Source organism: Lacerta agilis, chromosome 6 (genome assembly GCF_009819535.1).
Source record: "Lacerta agilis isolate rLacAgi1 chromosome 6, rLacAgi1.pri, whole genome shotgun sequence".
NCBI lineage: Eukaryota > Metazoa > Chordata > Lepidosauria > Squamata > Lacertidae > Lacerta > Lacerta agilis.
This window is the reverse complement of record NC_046317.1, coordinates 2,553,998-2,576,243: the sequence shown is the minus strand read 5'-3', so window position 1 is coordinate 2,576,243 and position 22,246 is coordinate 2,553,998. Positions and strand designations below refer to the sequence as shown.

The window sequence follows — 22,246 nt, the reverse complement described above, 5'->3', positions numbered from 1 at the left end:
GTGGTCCCACACAACACTACAATTCTGTGGCTCAAAGCATATTTTTTGGTTCCCTGGGGCTGCCCCATTGGGGAGCCCCACTTTTGGCCCTAGGTGGAAACCTGCAGCACCCCTGTGGAGTTTTATTTATTGCACACACACACACACACACACACACACAAAACCAAACAAACCTGAGAGCAACTGGTGAAGAGAGTCAGTCAATAAATCTATTGGTAAAAGCAACTCATCAGAATAAAGCCAGCAATAAACTAAAAAAAAGATTAAGACATTGGCTTTCTAAGCATCTGGTCAGGCCTTAGAATCACAGAGTTGGAAGGGACCCCGAGGATCATCTAGTCCAACCCCCTGCAATGCAGGAATAGGCAACTATGCCATACAGGGATCGAACCTGCAACCTTGGCGTTATCAGCACCATGGTCCAAGTATCTGAGCTATCCTGAAGGTCTGTCGAAGCAGAAATGTTCTCAGCAGAAAGAGTCCTGCAAAGGCACCTGACTGATGTCAATAGGCAGGGAGTTCCAGAGTTTTCTTACAAATGCAAAGAGGGTATTATGAGGCACCTGCAGCAGTGCCAGCTCCACACTGTGGAAGGAAAGGCACTCTGCGCATGCTCCATGTCTCAGCTCACCCTTGTTATTGTAGCCTCTGCCTCTGGCTGGTTAACATCCAATACCTTTTGAAATATGTGGGGGGGGGAGGGGTCTTTCTTTGTATTTGCTCTTGCTTATTATTTTGTCTTCTTATCTATTTTGCGTTTTTTACATTGCATTTTTCAGCTGCAAACTGCCCTGAGATGAAGGTTGGTATGCAAAGTTAAACAAACTATACAAAGCAGGAAAGTGGCAATGAATGCCTGCTCAGCAGCCAGCAAATGGGACCTCTCTCTGCACATGCTCAGAGGCACTCTGCTGCGGCCTTGGCCCCAGAAAACTGGCTCTGGAGCAGTCGCTGTTGGGATGCTGCAGAACGGACCCCTCTCCAAGCCCCTACCCACCCTTTCCCAGCCTCCCACCCACCACCTGTGCAGCCAACCCAAAGCTCATCACCTGCTTCTTCCAAATCGACACACTCTTAGCAGGGCGGATTCTGCACCCTGCTTTCAACCAAGCTGGCAGAGTCACCCCCTTTCCTAGTGGGGACCTAGGAGGTGGGGTTCCCCCCCCCCCGGCAACGCACGTTCAGCCAAGCAAGGCAGATCACAAGAGGGAGGGGGGAGCTCCTTGAAAGGCAGCAAACTCTCCCCGCCTCAACTTTTTTTTGGTAAAGAATCCCCGGAATAGGGGGGAAAGGGGACAATGGGAAAATCCCCAAATCTCCATGGCTCAATTTAAACTGAAAGGCAAGGGCTGCAGGGGCTAGCAGCAAGATCACTACACTCAAAGGGTTAACAAGCAGGGATCCCCCCCCCCACAAAAGTAATCAGAGGAGGGCTGTGCTAAAATGGCGCTCAGTTCTTAATGCAAACAAAAACAGCCGGAAAGCTTCCAGACAAATAGCGAGTGAATGAAGAGCGAGGTGGTGGAAAAACAGAATCAAACCCCCAGAGAGTGGGCTGGCCAGCTAACAATTGCACTTGCGGAGTGAAATTAAAAGGCAGCAGCCTCTGAATGCAGCGGGGGGGGGGGGGGCTCCTTCCACCTTAGCAATGGCAAGCTCCGAAGCACACGTGAAATGCCCCACAAACAACAACGCTCAAATCAAGGAGAAGAAACGGAGGGTGATTTTAAAGGGGAAAAGGGTTGCAAGGGGAAGCCAGAAGCGGAGAAACGCTGCGACGCTACCTGGCCAGGTGGATGGGAGGGGGGGGGATCTTTAGCACCCAGCCACCACTTGCCCTGCTCTACCTCTTCCCTCCTACCTGCACACACCCCAAAGCCCACAATACCGCTCTCTCTACAGCTACCTCCACGGTCTTCGGCTGCTGGAAGCTCCACCGAACTGGGAGCAGCCCCTCGAGCAGCGCCAGCCAGGGGGAAGCGAAAGGGGTGGTTTGCTCAGCGCAGCAGATCGCCCCCCACTGCCACCTCCTGCCATTGAGGAGAGGGGGGGGGGGTGACAGGCTGGCCGTGCGAGGATCGCTTGCTCGGCCATCGATTTGTTATTCCTGCAGCAGGAATAACAAATCGATGGGCGAGCAAGCGATCCTCGCACGGCCAGCCTCGCTTCAGGCGGGTGGCGGCGGGGCAGGCTGGCCAGCGCCCCCTCCATTTTGCCGCCTATAGCACCCAAAAATCTTTGTCCTCCTCCTCTTGTGCAAACTAGGCTCACACATGAAAGTTGTTCAGGGGAGACTGAAAGTGGGAGGAGGTACCTTAAATGTGTGTCTGCTTAGCACCCAGTATGAAAATACCTTTATGGTGCCATTTCAGTTCACTTCCGCCTCTTTATACACTAGTGCCAGCGTCCACCAGCGAGCTGCTTGGAACAGACTTGCAGGGCAGGAGATCCCTCCGTTTCCCAAGCGAAGGATCCCCGGGATTCCCACGGGCTTGTGACCCGCTCAGATCCGCCTGCGACGCCTCGGGGCCCCAGCCAAGCCAGGCGGCGGAGGCGTCTCCCGGATCGGGATCCCCGGGGTGCCCTCGCGGGGGAAGCCGAGAAAGAGGACAGTCGGGGGCTCCCTCCCTCCCTTCGTCGTGCGCCAGGAAGGTCCCTCTTCCCTCGGCTCCCGCCCGCCTTCGCGGCGCCAAGCAGCAAATCCGGGCGCGCGCGATCCTGCCGCTCTGCGCCACCCCGCGGGCGGGGACGCGGAGTTTGCCCCACGCGCGCGACCCCGGGAGGGCGAGGGGCGCGCGCTGGGGCCCCCCCGGGAAGGTTCCCACGGACGCATCTGGTCGGCCCCGGTGAGAAGTTGATACGTTTACTGGATGGTTTAGGTTCACCTCCAGGAAACCAGCTTCTTAACTAAGAGCGGCTAAAATATTGTGGAACTTTAAAATATTAATTCCCCCCCCCCGCCCCCAAGATTTAGAGGGACATAAGGAAACTCTTTGAACACACACTTAGGGAGTGAGCCCCCTGGAATGCAGTGATAGAAGTAAATATAGGATCTGACCGCATGTCACGGGTTTTATATTTGTTGTAAATAGGGTTATTGACCCTGGGATAGTGCCCATTCATCCCACTTGGCTCCGGTGTAAAGACAGATAGTACCTGCCTAACCCTAGGAGGAATTCCTGCCATAAATTCAGACATCTGCAAACTCAAGTTTCAAGTGGTTGGAATTTTTGGGTAAAATATTTGGAGGTTAAGCCTTGTGCATGTACTAAATAGAGATTTTGACTCAAATTCACACATTTGCATTATTGCATGCTCCGAGAAAAAAAAGCCCTTTCACCTGTGTGTAGTTTCTGGGTCAAGCATGACCATCGGACATAGGGCAGGGTTCTGTCCTATGAAATACGCCTCTGTTGGTTACCAATTGTATCATGTCATGGGTCAAATATGCTGCCATCATCTGATTCAGTAGCTTTACCTGCTAGCTAGAGCAAACGGACTTTGGCATCGTTGTCATCAGGTGGCCTGTGTGCCTGTAAGATGTCACCCTCCAGCAGGGCACCTTTGGGCAATAAATATTGTGTTTTTTTGTCAGTGCTGATGTTTTCAGTGCTGCTGCTGCTGCCGCCGCTACAACAAGAGCCCTGAGGCCTAGCGGCCCGGGAGCAGCCCAGAGCAGCCTGCCCCGCGGAGCGCCGACGCTCGGAGGACGAGGAGGGATGCCGCGCTGGCACAGCTGCTCAAGCCGCCGTCTGACTCGGGGCCCCGAGGACTAGCGGCCCAGGAGCGGTAGCGTGGCGTCCCTGCAGCCTCTGGGCCCCTTTCTCTTCTCCTCCGCTGCCCGGTTTGTCTTGGCTGCGGCTCTCTTACCTCAGCTAACATCCTTGCTCGCGGTGGGAGCCTCCGGCTCTAGCCCCGCCGCATGGTGTTGCAGCTCGCAACGTCTGCCCGGGGCCGCCGCCGCCCGCCGCCGCAGGGGGAACGGTGCCAGCCGGCTGCCACCCTCCTCAGCGGTGCCTCCGTAGCGCCAAGCCCACAGCAGCCGACGCCGCCTCCGCAGGTCGCTCAGGAGAGGCGGCCATCTTGAGGAAGAAGAAGAAGAAGAAGAGTTTGGATTTGATATCCCGCTTTTCACTACCCGAAGGAGTCTCAAAGCGGCTAACATTCTCCTTTCCCTTCCTCCCCACAACAAACACTCTGTGAGGTGAGTGGGGCTGAGAGACTTCAGAGAAGTGTGACTAGCCCAAGGTCACCCAGCAGCTGCATGTGGAGGAGCGGAGACGCGAACCCGGTTCCCCAGATAACGAGTCTACCGCTCTTAACCATTACACCACACTGGCTCTCACCACACTGACGCCGCCGACGCTGCTGCTGCCGCTGTTGCTCCCGCCGGTACGGCTGCCCATTGGGGCGGCAAGACACTGCTGGGCAGGCCTCTTTGGCCCGGCCGCCTTGCTGCCTCTCTCCTCCGCCCACACCGCTTCCATTCTCCCTGTGCTGCTCACCTTTCAGCCGGTCCCTTGCCTTGCACGGCTCTACCTAGCCTGACACACACACATAGACTCTTCGCAGGAGCCGCCCAAACTCCCCGAGCATCCCCAGCCGCCAATCGCAGCTTCAGCCGCGAGCGAAAGAAGGCAGAGCTAGCTCAGCAAGTTCAGCTGCGCCTGTGCGGCGGTTTCATCGCCCGCTACCCTTCCCATAGAGCATGCGCCATGTGTATGGCCTGATGGGGATTGTAGTTCCCTCACCTTGAGGTGTTGTGATGAAGCGGGCGCTGGGTGGGTCAGTGTCAATGGGAAGAAAATATTTCTGTGTGTTGCTTTAAAGGTTTGCTTGCTTGCTTGCATCGTGAATCTCTAAGCTGCTAGCGAAATAATGCACATAGCCTCAGATCGGGGACAACTGAGGCCACTCCGCCTTTCCCAAGGAGTCTTAGAGGGAGGATGGAAGTCTACCCAGCAAGCCAGAGGAAATTCCTTTATAGTTGGTTATTGGACACTCTCATTACATACTAATACAGCTATCATGTTATTTCTATCATGATTCATGAATTACTTCCTTTGAAGCATATCGGAGAAATTTCACAATACCCTAAAAAAATCTCCAAAACAGTTAAAACAACTGCATGTACAAAAACAGTTTAAATCATTTACATTATAATGAGTAATTAATTAATCGCCTTCTAAACTGCCGTCTCAAGGTGAGTTTACACATAAGATATTTAAAAGCACAAGAATAACAAATGCATTTAAAACAAGACTCGCAGTACATTTATCAAGCTAGGGAAAGCCCATCGGAACAAAAATGCCTTCAGTTGTTTCTGAAAATTGCAGATATTGGGTGCCTGGCAGAACTAGACAGGTATGCTCTTCCACAAAACAGTCAATCACACTAAAAGCCCTGTTCCGAGTTACTGTGGAAGGGGCTTCTGAGTTTTTTGGAACGTGCAGGTTAAACTCTCCTGTAGACAATGGTGGCCTGTTGGGTGCAAAATAGGCAGCCTCTCAAGTAACCTGGTTCTCAGCTATGTGTATCCCAGTTTGAACTTGGTTTGGTAACAGACTGGCAGCAAGTGCAAATCCCAGAAGCAGGGTGCTGCTATATGTTGGTGGTAGTTTCACTGCTACAAGCAACCTAGATGCCACATTCTGCACCAGTTGCACCCTCTGGACCAACCCCAAGGGTAGTTGGAGGCACAGACATCCTCTGGACGCGCTTTCTAAGGCCCACTGTGGAATGCAAGTGGGGTCCTGCTTAGGAATGTGCTGCTCCTTCCCCTCACGCGCCTCTTTTTGACCACATATGTTCTAGCGCCCGTTATTTTAACGGGCTTAAACCACTAGTAATAATAATAATTTGTCATTTGTACCCCACCAATCCGGCTGGGTATCCCCAGCCACTCTGGGCAGCTTCCAACAAATATTAAAAACTTCCCTAAACCGGGCCGCCTTCAGTTGTCTTTTAAAAGTAAAAGAGCTGCTTATGGCCTTGACATCCACTGGGAGGGCGCCACTCCCGAGAAGGCCCTGTGCCTGGTTCCCTGTAACCTCACTTCCCGCAGTGAGGGACCCGCCAGAAGGCCCTCAGCGCTGGACCTCAGCGTCCAGGCTGAACGATGGAGGTGGAGACGCTCCTTCAGGCATAGTGGGCTGAGGCCATTTAGAGCTTTCCAGGTCAGCACCAACACTTCCCTGCACTTCTGAGTGAGGCCTTTCCCTGCTCTTCGTTCCTCTTGCGTTTTTGTTGTTCTGTTTCCCTGATCACGTGATCGTTACTGCAGCGGCCATTTTTTAAATGGGCCGCCAAGTGTTGTAGGGTTTGCAGATCTGTGATGCCTGTCTGTGGTCCGCCATGGTCCACCCACACCACCTGGTCTGAGGGCAGCAGCCATTTTTGGTGCAGCGACAGGTGGGTAGCCGTGCTGGTCTGCCATAGTCGAAACAAAATAGAAAATTCTTTCCAGTAGCACCTTAGAGACCAACTGAGTTTGTTCTTGGTATGAGCTTTCGTGTGCATGCACACTTCTTCAGATACACAGCGACTAACTGGTGCAGCGACTAACTGATAGAGGTGGCTAGGGCTAAGCATATCCATTATACAGTACTGTACTTTAAACTTGCTCAAACAAAACAAAAATGGTTACAAACAGATTCAAACGGATTTTGTTAGAAACTTTTACTTTTGAAACTCTTTGGGTTTCAGATAGAATGATTAGCTGTGCTGCTTGCTTGTTTTCTCACTGCGGGGCTTGGGGGTGGGTAGTGAGCTTACTGCCTGGCCCTAAGGTGATTTCCACAAGAACTCATCGGACAACTCATCTTGAGCTTTGCATACTAACATGAGTCTGACCAAACCGTGGGAGGCAGTGGAAGACAGGAGTGCCTGGCATGCTCTGGTCCATGGGGTCCTGAAGAGTTGGACACGACTAAACAACAACAACATAGCACGTCGAGGACTTGATTAATTACTTTCCGCCTGCTTTCTTATTTCACATTGAATTAAATTTAATTAGCGGTTTATGTCAGCTCCATCACTTTCTTTGATAAATCACTACAGCGTTGGCCCTATACTGCATTTAACTGATTTACTGGCTAACTGCTAACTGCTTGGGAGTTGGTGTCCTTGCTACCTGGTTCTTCTATTTGATTAGTGACCCAGCTGGTTTTAAGTCTTGTTCAGTGGTGGGCTTATCATTCACAATGCCTGCCAAGAATAAGCAACCCACAGCGCATGTTGTTTTATTTCTTATTGGTTGCCTTATTTTCTTCTTTTCCAGCCCAGTGTCTTTTGGTTGCACGTGGTCCTGTGGAAATCGCTGTTTTGGTGTGAGCCACATGGTATGGGTGGACTGTCTGTTGTGAACCACATGGTATCGGTGGGCAGCTGCTATAAGGGCAGAATTGACACCACATAATAAATACGTAAGGTAAAAAAATAGTAACCGCCCATTGGGCCGCCACATGGCTTCAGCTTGCATACTCTGTTCCACCCCTTCCGTGACCTGGGTGAACCATCTTTCCTTCTTTTACTGACCGCTGCAAGTGCATTTACTGTGGGGCAAATCAATGCATGTTTATAGCAATTAGCACCTGGCTTTTAATTGCATTGTTTGCCCAGGACTGTGGGCAATATCAATACTGGTTACTTCTATATTATTGAATCAGAAAGTAATAAATAGTAAAGATAATAGGTTCTACACACACATATATATACTCAAAATAATTAGACGAATAAATAGTGTAGGATTATGTTCATGTTGGCGCTGCTGCGCGCGACCGCCATTGGCAGGAAACGAGCCTGCTGCGTCTGCCGCGAGTGACAGAAGTAGACGCGGCAGGATCTGTCAAATACGGCGCTGCGCATGTACAGAGTTGTTCCCGCCAGGAAATGCCTGTATGTGTCCTGTTATTATTGGTTGACTGTGTATGATCTATGTGGCTACGTAGGCAAGAGGGTAAAAAATAAAAGTCCCCGCCTCGGTGTGAGCGGGAGGATTCGTCCGCTGTTCTTTGTGTGCACCAGATACCCGACTGCAGTCTCCTGTTTTTTCACTCTCAAGTCTCCCGTTCTTTTACCCTCACGACCTCCGTTTCTTTCACCCTCACGACCTATTCTCAGTTGTTGGAGCAGGTTCTCCGACAAAATAGATTACACACATATGCATATACGTGTGTGTGTGTGTGTGTGTGTGTGTAAAATATAATTTTATATTTGGAATTATACTTATTCCAAAGGGAGTACTTTGTCTTTTTTCCCCTTTCCCCCTTTTTTGTTTCTTTTTTCTTTCCCCCCCTCCCCCCTTCTTCCCCCCCTTTCCCCCGAAGGGAGTACTTTGGTAGCATTATCAGAGCTTTGATTTATGTTTTATAATTTATAATTATTATTGATTAAACTTCTTATATTACAATAATAAAAACATTATATTAGAGTACTTTCATGTCTCTATTCATTGGTACAATATATATATATATATATATATATATATATATATATATATATATATATAATTCTTATCATCATTAATTTTGCAGTACATTTTAGATTACATTTTGTACATTTATAACAATCCAATCTTATTTGTATAATATAGTAACCCATGTAAAACATATCCATATTCATATACATATACCTATTCATATACATTGTATGTTAATAAATCAATTTTTCTTTCCTTATATACTGCCATTTCTTATTTCCATATTGAGGTCAATGTGGCCGGCTGCTTGCTTCTGAGTGCTGCTGCAGGCGGGCAGGAGTGTAGCCATTCAGGCAGCCGTTGGGACTGGCGCTTGCCGAGGCCTCCGTTCCGAAGGTCCTGGATGTGCTGCACAATCAGATGGGTGGCCACTGGGCAGAGAAGAGGAGGAGTGATTAGAATACAGTCCCATGTTTCCTTCCAAATGCCTCATCGCCCTCCACACATACTCAACATCTCAGCAGCTCTACTCCACACCGTGGTCCTCTCTCCACAAAGCTATCCTTTTTGGGAAGGGAGGGACCCCAAAAGTCATCTAATCCCACCCCCTGCAATGCAGGAATAAGAAAAGGAATTGTTGCATTCTTTCCAAGGCCAAATCCAGAGCAGTTACCCATACCCCTTGGAGAGCACCGCTTGAGGATTTTCTCTCCTCAGCTCAAACAGCTGACGAAGGAATGAATGCTGAAAATACCCCTCCTTGCTCCTCTTTTCCCCTGGCAGAACTGCTGCCAGCTTCCACATTTCACAGCAAAAAAGAGGAGGAGACTTTGTGGCACCTGAAGTACAGGAGAGCCTGCCGGATCGGGCCAAAGGCCCTGTAACAAGTCCAGCACTCACAGTGCCACCCCCCCTCCAGATATATAGAAGAGACAGAGCATAACTCTCTGCACCTGTCGTTCCCAGAAACTGCAATTCAGAGACATATCGCCTCTGACAGTGCAGACACAACACACACCCTGTGCAGAGTAGCCACTGATAGCCCTTCCCTGAACGGGAGACTTAGAGAAAAGGAATGTGCTCCTTATTGTTGTACATTTCTTGGTATATTTTCGATGACATTCTTATATCAACATACAGTATACCCTTACTACTCTTACCAAACTCGTACTGTTTCTAAGGTCACTCAAATGCTGGCATAGTTAGCATGCCCTTACTATATTTCTGGACATATACTTTATATTTGTCCCACTTTTCTTCAAATTTTTGTTTGGAATTGCCTCTCAGGCGGTTTGTAAGCCGTGCCATTTCTGCAAACTCCTGTAATTTATTTTGCCACTCGGTTAGCGTCGGGGCTTCTAGATCCTTCCACCCCTTTGCTATCAGGGTCCGCGCTGCTGCCGTAGCATATAAAAATATCTCTCTTAGATTATTTGGAATGTCTTTGTCAAGAATACTTAATAGAAAAGCCTCTGGTTTTTTGGAGAAAGTAATTCCAAACATTTCTTTTAGTTCTTTGTAAATTAATCCCCAGAATACTTTGATCTTTTTACACTTATGATATAAATCACCATTGTTTCCACCACACCTCCAACAAATGTTCAATAAACTTTTGTACATCTTTGATAATCTTAAAGGAGTGAGATACCATCTGTGTTGGATCTTTAACATGTTCTCCTTCATGTTGGAACTCGCCATATTCATGCCAATGTTCCGGCTTGTAATCCGGGGGGAGACGGAGGGTGTGAATGGGGGGCGGAGGGGGCATTGGGCAGGAACGTTTGAGGGAGGAGGGGGCAGACTGGGGGAGGGGTAGGATTTAAGGGGGGGAGGGGGCGTACTGGGGTAGGATTTCAGGGGGGTAGGTGGCGTACTGGGGTAGGATTTCAGGGGGGTAGGGGGCGTACTGGGGTAGGATTTCAGGGGGGTCGGGGGCATATTCGGGGGTGGGCTGAAGAGTTAAGGAGCAGAAGAAGTGGACAATTGTGGAGGGGGACTCTGGGGGCAGGGGGGTATCTTCAGGACTCAGGGGGGAGGGGGGGAGGGGGATATCCTCAGTATTCGGGGGGCTGGGGGGGAGGGGGATATCCTCAGGACTCGGGGGGCTGGGGGGGAGGGGGATATCTTCAGAGAGGGGGGATGGAGGGAGGGAGACATGGTCATGGGGGGTTTCCGGGGGGAAAGGGGGAAGGTGCTGGCAATTCCTTGCTGTATTTTCCTGTGGAAAGCAGAAGGGACAGAGGGGGGAAAACACACCCTTTGAGTATTTCTGGGGTAAAATCTCTGGAGCTAGAAGCATGCCTGGATCCTGACTTTGCCTATGTCTGCTTCCCGCTTCCCAAATCCAGCCCTGACAATCTCCTGGCATTTTATTTTTATTATCTATACCCTGCCCACCTGGCTGGGTTTCCCCAGCCTCCTTTCTGCCTTGGCTGAACCTCAAGAGAGGATCCCCACTTCTTCAGACATCCCTCTCGGTGGCCTGCAGTTACAGGTAGGTAGCCGTGCTGGTCTGCCATAATAAAAAATAAAATAAAAAACAAAACAAATTCCTTCCAGTAGCACCTTAGAGACCAACTTAAGCTTGTTCTTGGTATGAGCTTTCATGTGCATGCACACGAAAGCTCATCCCAATAACAAACTTAGTTGGTCTCTAAGGTGCTACTGGAAGGAATTTGTTTTGTTTTGTTTTGTTTTGACTGTGGCCTGCAGGTGCAACTACCTCTCGGTCAATGGACCAAGGAGAAATAATGGCTACCTTAACCCCCACAATTGTTATCGTCTCAGAACCTGAGCTGAACTGGTGTGCTACCTGTCCCTCGCTTGGATGCAAATGCGGGATGGTGACCGGGAAACACCAAAGTCAACATCTAGAATGTAAGGAGGAGGAGGAAATGCTTTTGCAGCTCCCACTGACGCCCTCTCTTCCAATGGACAGGGGTTGTTCCTCATCCGATTAAGGCTTTGTGACTCTGTGTCCCGCACCAATTGGCTATGGAGAGCCCTGAGGTGAACTGGTTTGCAGCGCATGAAAGACTAGCAGTCATGTATCCACAGAAGTGACCGGAGGAGGAGCGAGGAGCGCAGAGAGAAGAAATGCCCCGGTGCATGTACAGCAGCACAACTTGGTGCCTTCCTCTGCCCCAGATGCATCAGAACATGTCTCTCCCCTATCAGCCTCTACGGCCACCACAGGCCATCTTCCAGCAGTTTGACATCGCCCCAAAAGGACCTCACTCCTCCATTGTCTCCCGAGACAGCTGGGGCCGGTGAAAGCCTTGGATGTCAGTAAACCCCAAGCACCTGGTTTGTTGTACAGGGCAAATCTCTTAGGAACATCTTTTTTCTAGGGAAACTACAGGCGATGTGTAGTTTCACCCCAAAGCGGCCTCTGGTTGAGGAGAATTCTGCCCCTCAGGCCTTGAGCTCAGGCCTTGGAATGCTCCTAGAAGCTTCCGGAGACCGGAAGCAGCTGCCCAACTGTCGGCAAAACAGGATTGCTGATCCTTTTGTGCCTGGCCCTATTTCATTTCCTTATCCCAGCTGTTATTGTGGCAGTGGCCCAAAGGGCCATAAAAATGTGTTAATGTGAACCCCTATAAATCCTTGAATATGCCTCTAATAGAGAATTATGGTAATCTGCTGCGTTAAGGAACTGATGATTTTGGCAAGATGCCGTCTCACACCGAGATAGAAGAACCAGCAAATGTTCAGTCATAAAGATGCATTCATAAGCTAGAACATAAGTGGATACATGGAAATGGCTACACGTAACACTGGTTCCCATTCATTGCATGTAAAAATCTCTGAGAATCAAGGTTTAGTTAACAATGCTTATTGCGCATGCGTATTAGATTAGGTAATGTACATGCGTACTAAACTAAAATGAGGTAATGAAATATGATTGGTTAAATTAATATCCTTTGTCTGAAATGTTATAAAAACCCCTGCCCAGACCTTTGGGGCGGGGTTACGGATCTGTGAAACGATTCAACTGTAACCCTTATTGCTTTGCAATAAAGAAAACAAAATGGACTCCAAGTTCCTCTAGTCTCTGAGTTTTATTGACGTAGCTCAGAAGAAGGGCATTTTGCCCAATGCAACATTTGGTGCCGCGACTTCTCGGATAAACCAAGGTTGAAGCAGGACGATTTGGGACGTTTCTTTGTCATCTCCTACTTCAGTCGGCCAAGGGAGAAGTGGAGAACAAAGAAGGCCCAACCTGCGTTTCAACTCTGAGAAGGAGCAGGAGCCCCAGCAACAAACAAGCCTGGATAAGAGAGGTAGGTCATTTCTTGTTTTTTTTTGTTTTGTTTCTGGGGACCTCCTCTTTTGAGGGGAAGCAAGGTTTGATCCACCTTGGAAAGGTCACAGGGGCAGTGGGGTACTCTAGTGGGCCAAATTGGGAAAAACAAGTGGGGAATTGTGAGGAGAAAAGCAGCTAACCTGCGCTAGCTGAGGCAGGAAAATGGGAATCTTGGTTGCTATGTCAAAAAACTCATGATTTGTAAAAAATCTTACGGTAATCTTAAATTGCAGCTTAGGCCGCCAGGCAAGTTGAAGCTTAGGCCGTCATGGAAAGTTGAAGTTTGGGCCACCAGGCAAGTTGCAGCTTAGGCCATCAGGCAAGCTTAAGCTTGGGAGTTTTGACTAAATGTGATCCACCTGGAGCAGGAACCAGCAAGCCACTCCAGTATCCCTGCCAAGAAAACTCCATGGACAAAAACAACAGGCATACAAAAGTTACAACGCAGGAAGATGAGTCCCTCCTCCCTTTATGCTCTCACAACATCACCTGAAATACATTTGGTCTCTGAGATTGGATTGGGTTCAGGCCCTGCTCTGGCCCAACAGCACCATAGAGGGATGTATGCCCACCACACATCACTTCATCCAACTATTGCTAAGGAAGATAATGTCCCAATAAATGCCTCTGTATGTTAGCAGTAATCCACCAATAATATCTTAGAACCCGCTACCATTTCCTCCCGTAATGTCAGAGACCTTCCAGTGCCAGTCCAAATGATGCCCCCCCACCTCAGACATCAATTCCTGTCTTCATTTGTCACACACACACACACACACACACACACACACACACACACACACACACACACTATTGTGCTGCATGAAGCAGTTCACTTCAGAGCTGGCTCTGGAACGGTGTCCTTGCAGCACTCTGAGATTCGCCTTAATCTCTGGAGGGAACCAGGGAAAACAAGTCTGGGAGCCAACAAGTCTCTTGGTTTCTAGTTGCTAGGCTTTCCCAACACAATAGCTATCTTTGGGCTGACGTTCTTACTTACCTTTGGCTTGCTTGTGGGCTTAGACTGAAGATTTGCTTGTTAACTAGGCTCCAAATGGATTCTACAGAATAAATCAAGTCCTTAAGGGTTCCTTGGAACCCCTTCTTGGAGTCTCTGATGGTGGGGAAAGTTTTCAAGTAATGTGATTTTGGGAGGGGTGGGGTGGGGTGGGGTTAATCCTTTGAGTAAGATTACCTAGTGTGCATGATATTTTGTTTGTTTGTATGTATACTTGCATGTTTGCCTGCGTTTGCGCAGACTGTTGTGTCAATTTAGTTGCCGGTAGTCACTGTACTATTACATCTGCATGCAATGGATTGTGGGGTGGGAATTTTTTTTAGGAGAAAAAGCTATAGAGCTGCTTGCAAAAGCCTCCAGGTATGAAGACTTCTGCTTCAAAATAAAACAAGATAATAATTAGTGCTGGTGACTGGTGGCACACTTACCAAATCATGCTATTTTTAGCCTTTTGCAAAGGTGGGGAAAAATAGCAGGCAATGACATGGCTACTCTCATTATTGCAGATTTTGCTCACTTTGCAAACCTTTTTTTCTTTTTAGTTTTCATTCTTGTCTGGAGCATCAAAACACACATCTGTGATGGGAAGAGAGCCCAGAAGGATGTTCACCTGTGCCTGCTGCTTTGTAAAGGAAGAGAGCTAGGTGAGAGCATTTCCAAGGGAGCGAGGGAGGGATATCTTTGAAAGGGTAATCAGTTATCGCCCTGCAACACGTTTATCTCCTGAGTCAAGTAGCTGCCCTGGTCTTTGCCTCCGCCTACTAGGCAACAAGCCAAATCCATGTAGTAGAGCCGGCAGCAGCCACAGCGCAGTTTTCTTGCCGCCCTGGGAGCGTGCTGGTCTCACTTGCCCTGCAAGCAGCCTCAGTTGTGGGAAGATTTGGGTCCAGTGTTCGGAATTTCAGGAGCTTTCTGGATTCCCCACCGCCACGCGTTCCTTGGGGAAGGGCAATCAAAAGACAGAAACAGAAAGTTATTGCTGGCCTTTAACACTACCAGCCTTCCTTTGCTCTGCGGATTGTGCCTGGATTTCCGCAACTAGCTTCAGGGTCCCTGTCATCCTGAGCAAAAGAGTATCACGGGACGAATCCTTCAACTGTAAGTGCTGCTGCTGTTCACCAGCATTTCTTCTCTTGTGTGTTGGGGTGGGGGGTGGGGGGCTTGCATGGTGTGTGCCAAGCCCAGGTGCAAAGGAGGACAGGGCTTCATAGCTGTGTAGGCCATTTTGGCATTTGCAGCTTGCTATTGCAGGGATTAGAAATTTCCCTCTTTAATAGGAGCGTGAAAGGAACAGGAAGAGACACTGTTCTCCTTTGCACGTGGCCACCTGAGAGAAACCCAAGGAACCTAATGTTGCGCCATCTTTCTTTGGATGCAAAGAGGACTTGGGGTGGATTAGTTTTACGCTGGCACATGTCAGCTGGCCTGATCCACTCTGCCTGCTCCACTACAGCCATGACACTTGCCTCTTTCCTAACCAGTCCCAGAGTTCTTCATCTCAACCCTCCCCATTCCTATGCGACTTACACAACAGACATTGCACATCTTCTGGGGTGGAATAGTGGCATTTTTGAAATTCTGTACAGCAATGGTATGCCCATGGGCGCTGAAGGAATAATGTAGCCAAGAGTCAAGGCACAGTACTGGATCTCTTTCTAGCGTACACAACCCACGAAAAGCTTCAGGACTCTGCTCCTTTACAGCTGAACTGGAGACATAGGAGTAAATAACTTAAGGAAGTTATAGGTGTAACAGGTTCAGCGCTTTTTACTCACACATTATGTCAATAGCAATATTTACTTTTTAGCATTCCGGAACAGAGTTCACCTAATGTGTTAGCTATGGCTTAGGTAACAGCCCATCACATAGCAACCCCACCTGCGTAACACAACAAAGACAGGCCCCCTGTTAAGGGTTTGGCAATTCCAGGATTGTTCTCTTTCTCTTTCAGACCTTTGGGAGCTCCTGACCCCACTCAGCCCAGTTCACAGCCTGATTCTCTGCATGTTTTTTCAGAAGTAAGTCCCACCGAGGAAAACCCGGTTGCTTTCTGCGCAGCTTCAGCAGTACAACACAGATTTTCTCAGCTCCAAATAAACACACACTTGGACACACACAGAGCTTTAAAGCCCAGACATCACCTGTCCATAGAAAGTCTGGATGAGCCCTGAGTGTGGACAGAATCACAGGAGATCCCTGAGAGCACTCCGAATGTGAGCCTAGACCTGTTCAGATTAATGTTGCTTGTTCTGCTGTTATGAGGGAACTTCTGACTGGATCCAAACATTTTAACAAGATTTGGACACCCCACAAATACAGGCATCTCCCCACTTATGTTACGTTCTGGGCCCCTGCACACATAAGTGAAATTGTGTAAAGTGGGGAGCACCACGAGGACTCTCCAGCTCTCTCCCCCAATTTCCTGGTATGATTCTATTTATTGAATTATTTCCTGGCACCACAAATATATGCAGTCATGTGCAAGCAGAATGCACATAAGTAGTGGGGGGGGGGGGTGCTTGTACAAAGATAATGTCTCAGTGGTGGAGGATAAATTTGCATGACGTGTTGAATCACAACAGTCAGAAATACTATGCCAATGCTGGGCTGTTAATTGATCACTTTTAGATTCGTACAGGTGGGAGATATGCAGCTATCTTGAGGGAAAGAGGATGCGGTGCTGACCTTGCTAAATCTTTTTCAGATTCTCCAAGGGGGCCAGGTCGCCTTTCTCTCTCTGGGACTAAAGACAGACATGGCAGCTGGGGAGACCTCTAGACGCTGGGAGGCCGAGAGGCAGGATGTCAAGAGGGCCAAGGCCAGGCTCATTCGTGGACTGCAGCATTTAGAAGAAGCCCGTCTCTCCTATTTGGATTCAATGATGAAGGAACAGCGGAGACTCGAGCAGGAGCTCATGAGAATGCAGAAGAGTGAGGAGTTGCTTCCTTCTTCTTTCGCCCAACGCAATGACAAAGAAAGCCACTTTTTGAAAGCAGGGATTCTGCAGTTAGAATTAATGTGGTGCAGAATTTGACCCCTGTCACCAAGATTACCCTTGGAAGGCCACAGGCGCCCTAATCCTGATCTAGGAAGGGAAGAAGCAGGCTTCCATGTGCGCCGATGGGGTTGCACTGAATTGGCTGGGTGCATCTTTCGGATGTAGACTGGAGACAGCACGTCTGCCCATCTGAGACCACCCATTGTATGCAAGTTGCTCCCCATGACGAGGGCTAGTTTAAGATTATAACATCAATCAATAGGGTCCTAATCAGACCCTAGTCATAGGGCAACTGGTTGCAGTTCAGTGCCAAAAAACGACCCCCTTCCTCATTGGTAAATGGCCTTTCCCCACCCTCCTTTGACTCAAATGTAGCCCAGTTGATGAAAGAATCTTCCTTTCAGGGTGAAAAGCAACTTGGGGAGTGGTCAAAAAGCAAGACAGGATTAAGCAGTCCCATTCTGTTCCTTTGTTGAAATTGACAGCCTCCTCCCAGCTGTTCTTCAGTTAAAACAATCACAAATCATTCCCACATCTCCTGCGTATTAACTTCTAGAGCAGGGGCAGCCAATGTGCCCCCCCCACATGTTTTGAATTTGTTGTTGTTGTTCAGTCGTGTCCGACTCTTCGTGACCCCATGGACCAGAGCACGCCAGGCACCCCTATCCTCCACTGCCTCCCGCAGTTTGGCCAAACTCATGCCAGTCGCTTCGAGAACACTGTCCAACCATCTCATCCTCTGTCGTCCCCTTCTCCTTGTGCTCTCCATCTTTCCCAACACCAGGGTCTTTTCCAGGGAGTCTTCTCTTCTCATGAGGTGGCCAAAGTACTGGAGCCTCAACTTCAGGATCTGCCCTGTTTTGAATTACAACCCCTATTAACCCTATCCAGCAGCCCACAGAATCTGGATGGTACCATGTTGACAATGCTGACTCCAAAGTCCCTGTTTGGAGACTTTTAATGCTGCTCCTTTTCTCCCAAGGTCGCTCCAAGCAGCAGCTTTCAGTGGGCCCTGGACGCAGAAGCATAAAACCGGCTCTTCCACTCCTGTCCCCTCAGGCAGCACAGGATTACAGCAGATTCCAAGGTGCAGCACAGCGGTAAGGGTGTCTGTCAGGAGAACTTCACATCTGGGCTCCTAAAATGCCATGCATGTTTCTAAGGAATGGAAATCAATCCCAGTTTTATTCTCATTTCATGAGCGTTGCCTCTGCCGCCCATTTTCCTCCTCCATTTCAGTTGCCTTGCTTTACCACAGAATTTCTCCCCATTTCACGGCATCATACTAGCCCTTCCTTTTCATATCTCTATCAAATGACTGCCTCCTGACTTTGTAAGCTCCCTCCCAGCTTTGCAAGAAAGCAGCTTCAGTCTCCAGCCTGTAAGCCATAGTGCAAAGGCCAGAGAGAGGTCAGTCAGCGGAATGGAAAGAGGAGGCATGTTTTTGGAGGGGTGCATCAGTCAAAAACGCTTATGAAGGGCGCAAAGCAGGACTGGAGAAGGGGTGGCTTGAGCCCCAAGCAGGAGGGCTGCATCTGGTCCCTGAGCCTGATATTTGCTATCCATGCACACTGAACAAACTACAATTCCCAGGATTCCCAGGGGTTGCCATTTTCTGGTTTGCCTCAGGCAGGAAAATGTATTGGGCTGGCTCTGGTTCTCCTCCTCTCCTCCCATGTGTACCCCCTGAATCTGTTCTGAATCTCTGGAACAGATTTGGTAACAGTGCAGGATATGTGCAGAGTGGGGAAAGTCCTCCGGTTGTGCTAGCAACAATCCTTGTGTGAGCACAAGTAGTTCACTGACTAGCACCTGAACTATCTCTGACTGTGGAGACAGAACAAAGCCTACCAAACCTCAACTGGAAGTTTAAATGGAGGGTGGAGGGAGAGCCACTGTGCAAACTTTGCCTCATGCCTACTCCACATTGTCACAGCAAACTATTAACACTGAACAAGGTGCAGCAGCCAAATCTTGGCACTCATGAGGGTACTTGCCTGATACATGTTTGCAAACACATTCCCTCTTTCCACTTCAAAAAAGATATGGGGAGACTCTCCGATTTAGCGTTAGACCCTGCCAATTAGAGGCTGCCCTTTGTCCTCAGAAGCACATGGACTTCTAGGCCACTGAGGTGGTTGCAGTGAGGAACTGAGGTGAAACAATCCTGCTTCTGCAAGCTCTGTGACTCTCCCTCTTCTCTTCTAGATCCAAGAGGAAAACACTGCCCAACGCAGGAGGCTTTCCAGGGACAAGCCAGCCTTCCTTGTACCTACAGAAGCCTGATGGTGATGGCGCAGGAAATGAAGAGGACAGAAAGGGGCACCTGCCCCCCTTGAATGTCAAAGAGCAAAACACCATTGCTGACAGGGACATAGCCACCCTAAAGGACTCCATCGCCAAGCAGCTGTGCATCTCACCAGAGGCTGGGGAGGGAGAGGAAGCAGATGGAAAAGAGGGCCAAGGGCCTGCCCAGAAAGAGACCAGAGCTGCTGGAGCCAAAGGCACCGCCACCCCACACCTCGTGACTCTCCCAGGGAAGCCAAGGCCTTCCCTTGGGCATGAGAGGCTGATCGTGGATCCAGAGGCCTATGCAGCAGATGGACGTCTCAGGACCATGTATGCCAGGCCAGATTTCCTAAAGTCTTATGCGGAAGCTAGGAAAGCCCGCTACATTCGCCACAAGAACGCTCCTGCCTGGGAAAAGGAACTGAGTCTCCAGGAGATATTCGGACACAAAAAGACCATGCAGCGTTCGCCACAGGGGCAGGCTATGATGAAACCATAGCCCTGAGTGCACGGGTTTGGGGCCGAGTAAAGGATGCCATGACCCTCCAAAAGAAAGGAAAGAATACTTCTGTACAACAGATCATGGTACTCAAGATCACCATCAGCTCCAAGCAGGCTTGCACACCCTGAAATAGCACACCAAGCCAGTTGTTCCCAGGACTCTTCCATATCTATAGGAAACCATGGGCTTTGGACTTGGGCAGGGGGTTCTCAGCATGCTGAGGGCACGGAACTCTGTTTTTCTGCAACATAGGAATCAGCTGTGCAAGTTCTTGGTCAGTTTGGTTGGGGGAAGGTGGAAAGTTTCTTGAAACTGTATTCTGATCTGTTTTGCGGGTTCATGTTATCGGGAGGTGCCCGGCACCTTCGTGATACACCTTTAGGCACATTCCTCTTCAACCAGGCCTTTGGCTTACAACATCCTAAGGTAAAGGGGACCCCTGACCATTAGGTCCAGTCGTGTCCGACTCTGGGGTTGCGGCGCTCATCTCTCGTTACTGGCCGAGGGAGCTGGCGTACAGCTTCCGGGTCATGTGGCCAGCATGACAAAGCCGCTTCTGGCAAACCGGAGCAGCGCACGGAAACGCCGTTTACCTTCTTGCCGGAGCGGTTCCTATTTATCTACCTGCACTTTGACGTGCTTTCAAACTGCTAGGTGGGCAGGAGCTGGGACCGAGCAACGGGAGCTCACCCCGTCTGAACTGCCGACCTTCTGATCGACAATCCCTGGGCTCTGTGGTTTAACCCACAGCGCCACCCGCGTCCCTTACAACACCCTATATCCTCTTAAATACGTTTCTGGGAGTGGGGAGGGCCTTTTCTATCGCTTTGTTTTGTTCTTGTTCTTTTTTATTGTGTGTTTTGTGTTTTTATCTTGTATTTTTATGCTGTGAACCCCCTGAGAGCTACAGATGGAGTCTGGGAGTGCTGGAGGCCCACAGGCCTGCAGAGGCTCGTTCTTTCCAGGACTGGGACAACTTGGCCACAGAGGTGCATGCCTTGGTAACTTCTAAGACTAGACTACTGCCATGGCGCTCTATGTTGGGCTGCCCTTATGGCCAGTTCAGAAGCTGCAGCTAGTGCAAAATGCAGCAGGGAATTGCTTTGTGGGGTGACGCATCGTCAACATGCGCCACTATTGTGGAAGGAATTGCACTGGGTGCCTATATGCTATTGAGCCAGGCTCAAGGTTTGACTGAAGCTTTGTCATAATACTGTTAGCATTTCACCCCTCCCTTTGTTAGAATTCTATGACTTGTGGTCAGAGAGAAGGGGGAGGGAACTGAGTCTTTGATCTCCCTATTTAACTTCTCTTGTCTAGTCTAGTCTATTCTATTCTATCTCTACTGTAGATAAGATGTGTGGAAGGAACTTAGCCACACAGGCTGTATAATCTGTATATATATTGTAGCTTGTAGAAATAAAGAAGAACCGTTTCAAGTTAATGTAGCCACAGCATTTATTGAACCTCTGGAGTTAGTGCAGGTGCTCATAACACACCGTTGTGAGTCCAATTATCCGGATTGAGCTGAAGGTGTTCCAGTCTTCTAGCCTGGCCCAGTCGGGGCACAAGACGTGGCTAGATCCTGGCTTAAATCCACAAATACAGTAAGATGAAAGAGTCCTGTATCAGGAAGTTTTTACTGTTTAATATTTTATTATGTTTTATATATGCTGTAAGCCACCCAGAGTGGCTGGGGAAACCTAGCCAGATGGGCAGGGTAGAAATAATAAAATTACTACTACTATTATTATTATTCTACACAAAACAAAAAGAGAAAGAAAAGAGAGGAAGAGAAAAGAAAATGCAGTGTCCCTCAAAAGTAGCTCTTAACCCTACCAGCTTTCCTTTTTCTCCCAGCTTCCCACCCTGGGAGATCTTTCCCTCCCTGCCTCTCACCAGCCAACCATCCATTTCAGGTGTGCGTAATCCTTGGAGCCCAATGACTAGGAGGACACCCAAGGGGAAAAAAGGGCGAGGGGAGAGAAATAAAAAGGACTTCCAATTTTCCATTTGTCAGTTACAGGCAGCAACCATTTTGCATGTGGGTTCTGCCCTCTTCTGGGGCCAAAAGGACCCACACACCAGCAGTCGTGTGTCAAGTGGAAACACACAAAATGATTGCTGCCTGTATGTAAAAGAAATTACTCAAAACAGTCACTCTAGGATGGCATCCAACTATTCTACTTCCTGTTAAGCAATATTTTCACAATCACCAGACCCAAATGTCTCATTTTCTTTTCACACAAAAAATCCAAAAGGGGTTCTCTAATTATTATTATTAATAAATGTCAGAAATGGTTTTTCCTCTAATCAAACATATCAACTTTACCTCAAATAACTTCAAAAATCATTCCTCTATATTGAACGCAAGTGGAGGAAAGACCCAAATGAATGCAACCAAACACCGGTAAGGGCTCATTATCGAGCCTACCCAGTGGCAGTGAAGGCAGCAAAAAAGGCCTACTTTGCTGCCTCCATTGCATCCTCATCATATCACCTGGCAGAACTTTTGCAGAATGGATGGGGCGTTTTACAGGCTGGCCCAGAGGAGGTGGTGGAACCAACAGTAGCTGCTGCGACTTGTTTGCAAAACATTTTGAGGATAACATTGCTTGCATCCACCAAGACCTGACTCTGCTGTTATAGAGGATGAATCTTGTGGGGTGTCCAGAGCAGTCTAGTCCTGTTGTGTGGGACGCTTAGTTTCTGCA

General features: G+C 48.9%; 1 protein-coding gene across 1 annotated transcript; it reads left to right on the top strand.

The window, feature by feature from the left end:
- The first annotated feature begins 16,453 nt into the window (after positions 1–16,453).
- Positions 16,454–19,762, top strand: CCDC190 (coiled-coil domain containing 190). The gene is made up of 3 exons (XM_033150996.1): positions 16,454–16,673; positions 17,724–17,841; positions 18,950–19,762. Exons 1-3 carry the CDS (start codon positions 16,499–16,501, stop codon positions 19,527–19,529), a joined length of 873 nt encoding a protein of 290 aa, XP_033006887.1. The 5' UTR covers positions 16,454–16,498; the 3' UTR covers positions 19,530–19,762.
- The last annotated feature ends 2,484 nt before the right edge of the window (positions 19,763–22,246 follow it).

Coding starts and splice junctions, on each gene's coding strand:
- CCDC190 (XM_033150996.1), top strand. CDS start 16,499: ATGGCAGCTGGGGAGACCTCTAGACGCTGGGAGGCCGAGAGGCAGGAT. Junction 16,674..17,723: donor GCTCATGAGAATGCAGAAGA/GTGAGGAGTTGC, acceptor TTTTCTCCCAAG/GTCGCTCCAAGCAGCAGCTT. Junction 17,842..18,949: donor TTCCAAGGTGCAGCACAGCG/GTAAGGGTGTCT, acceptor CTTCTCTTCTAG/ATCCAAGAGGAAAACACTGC.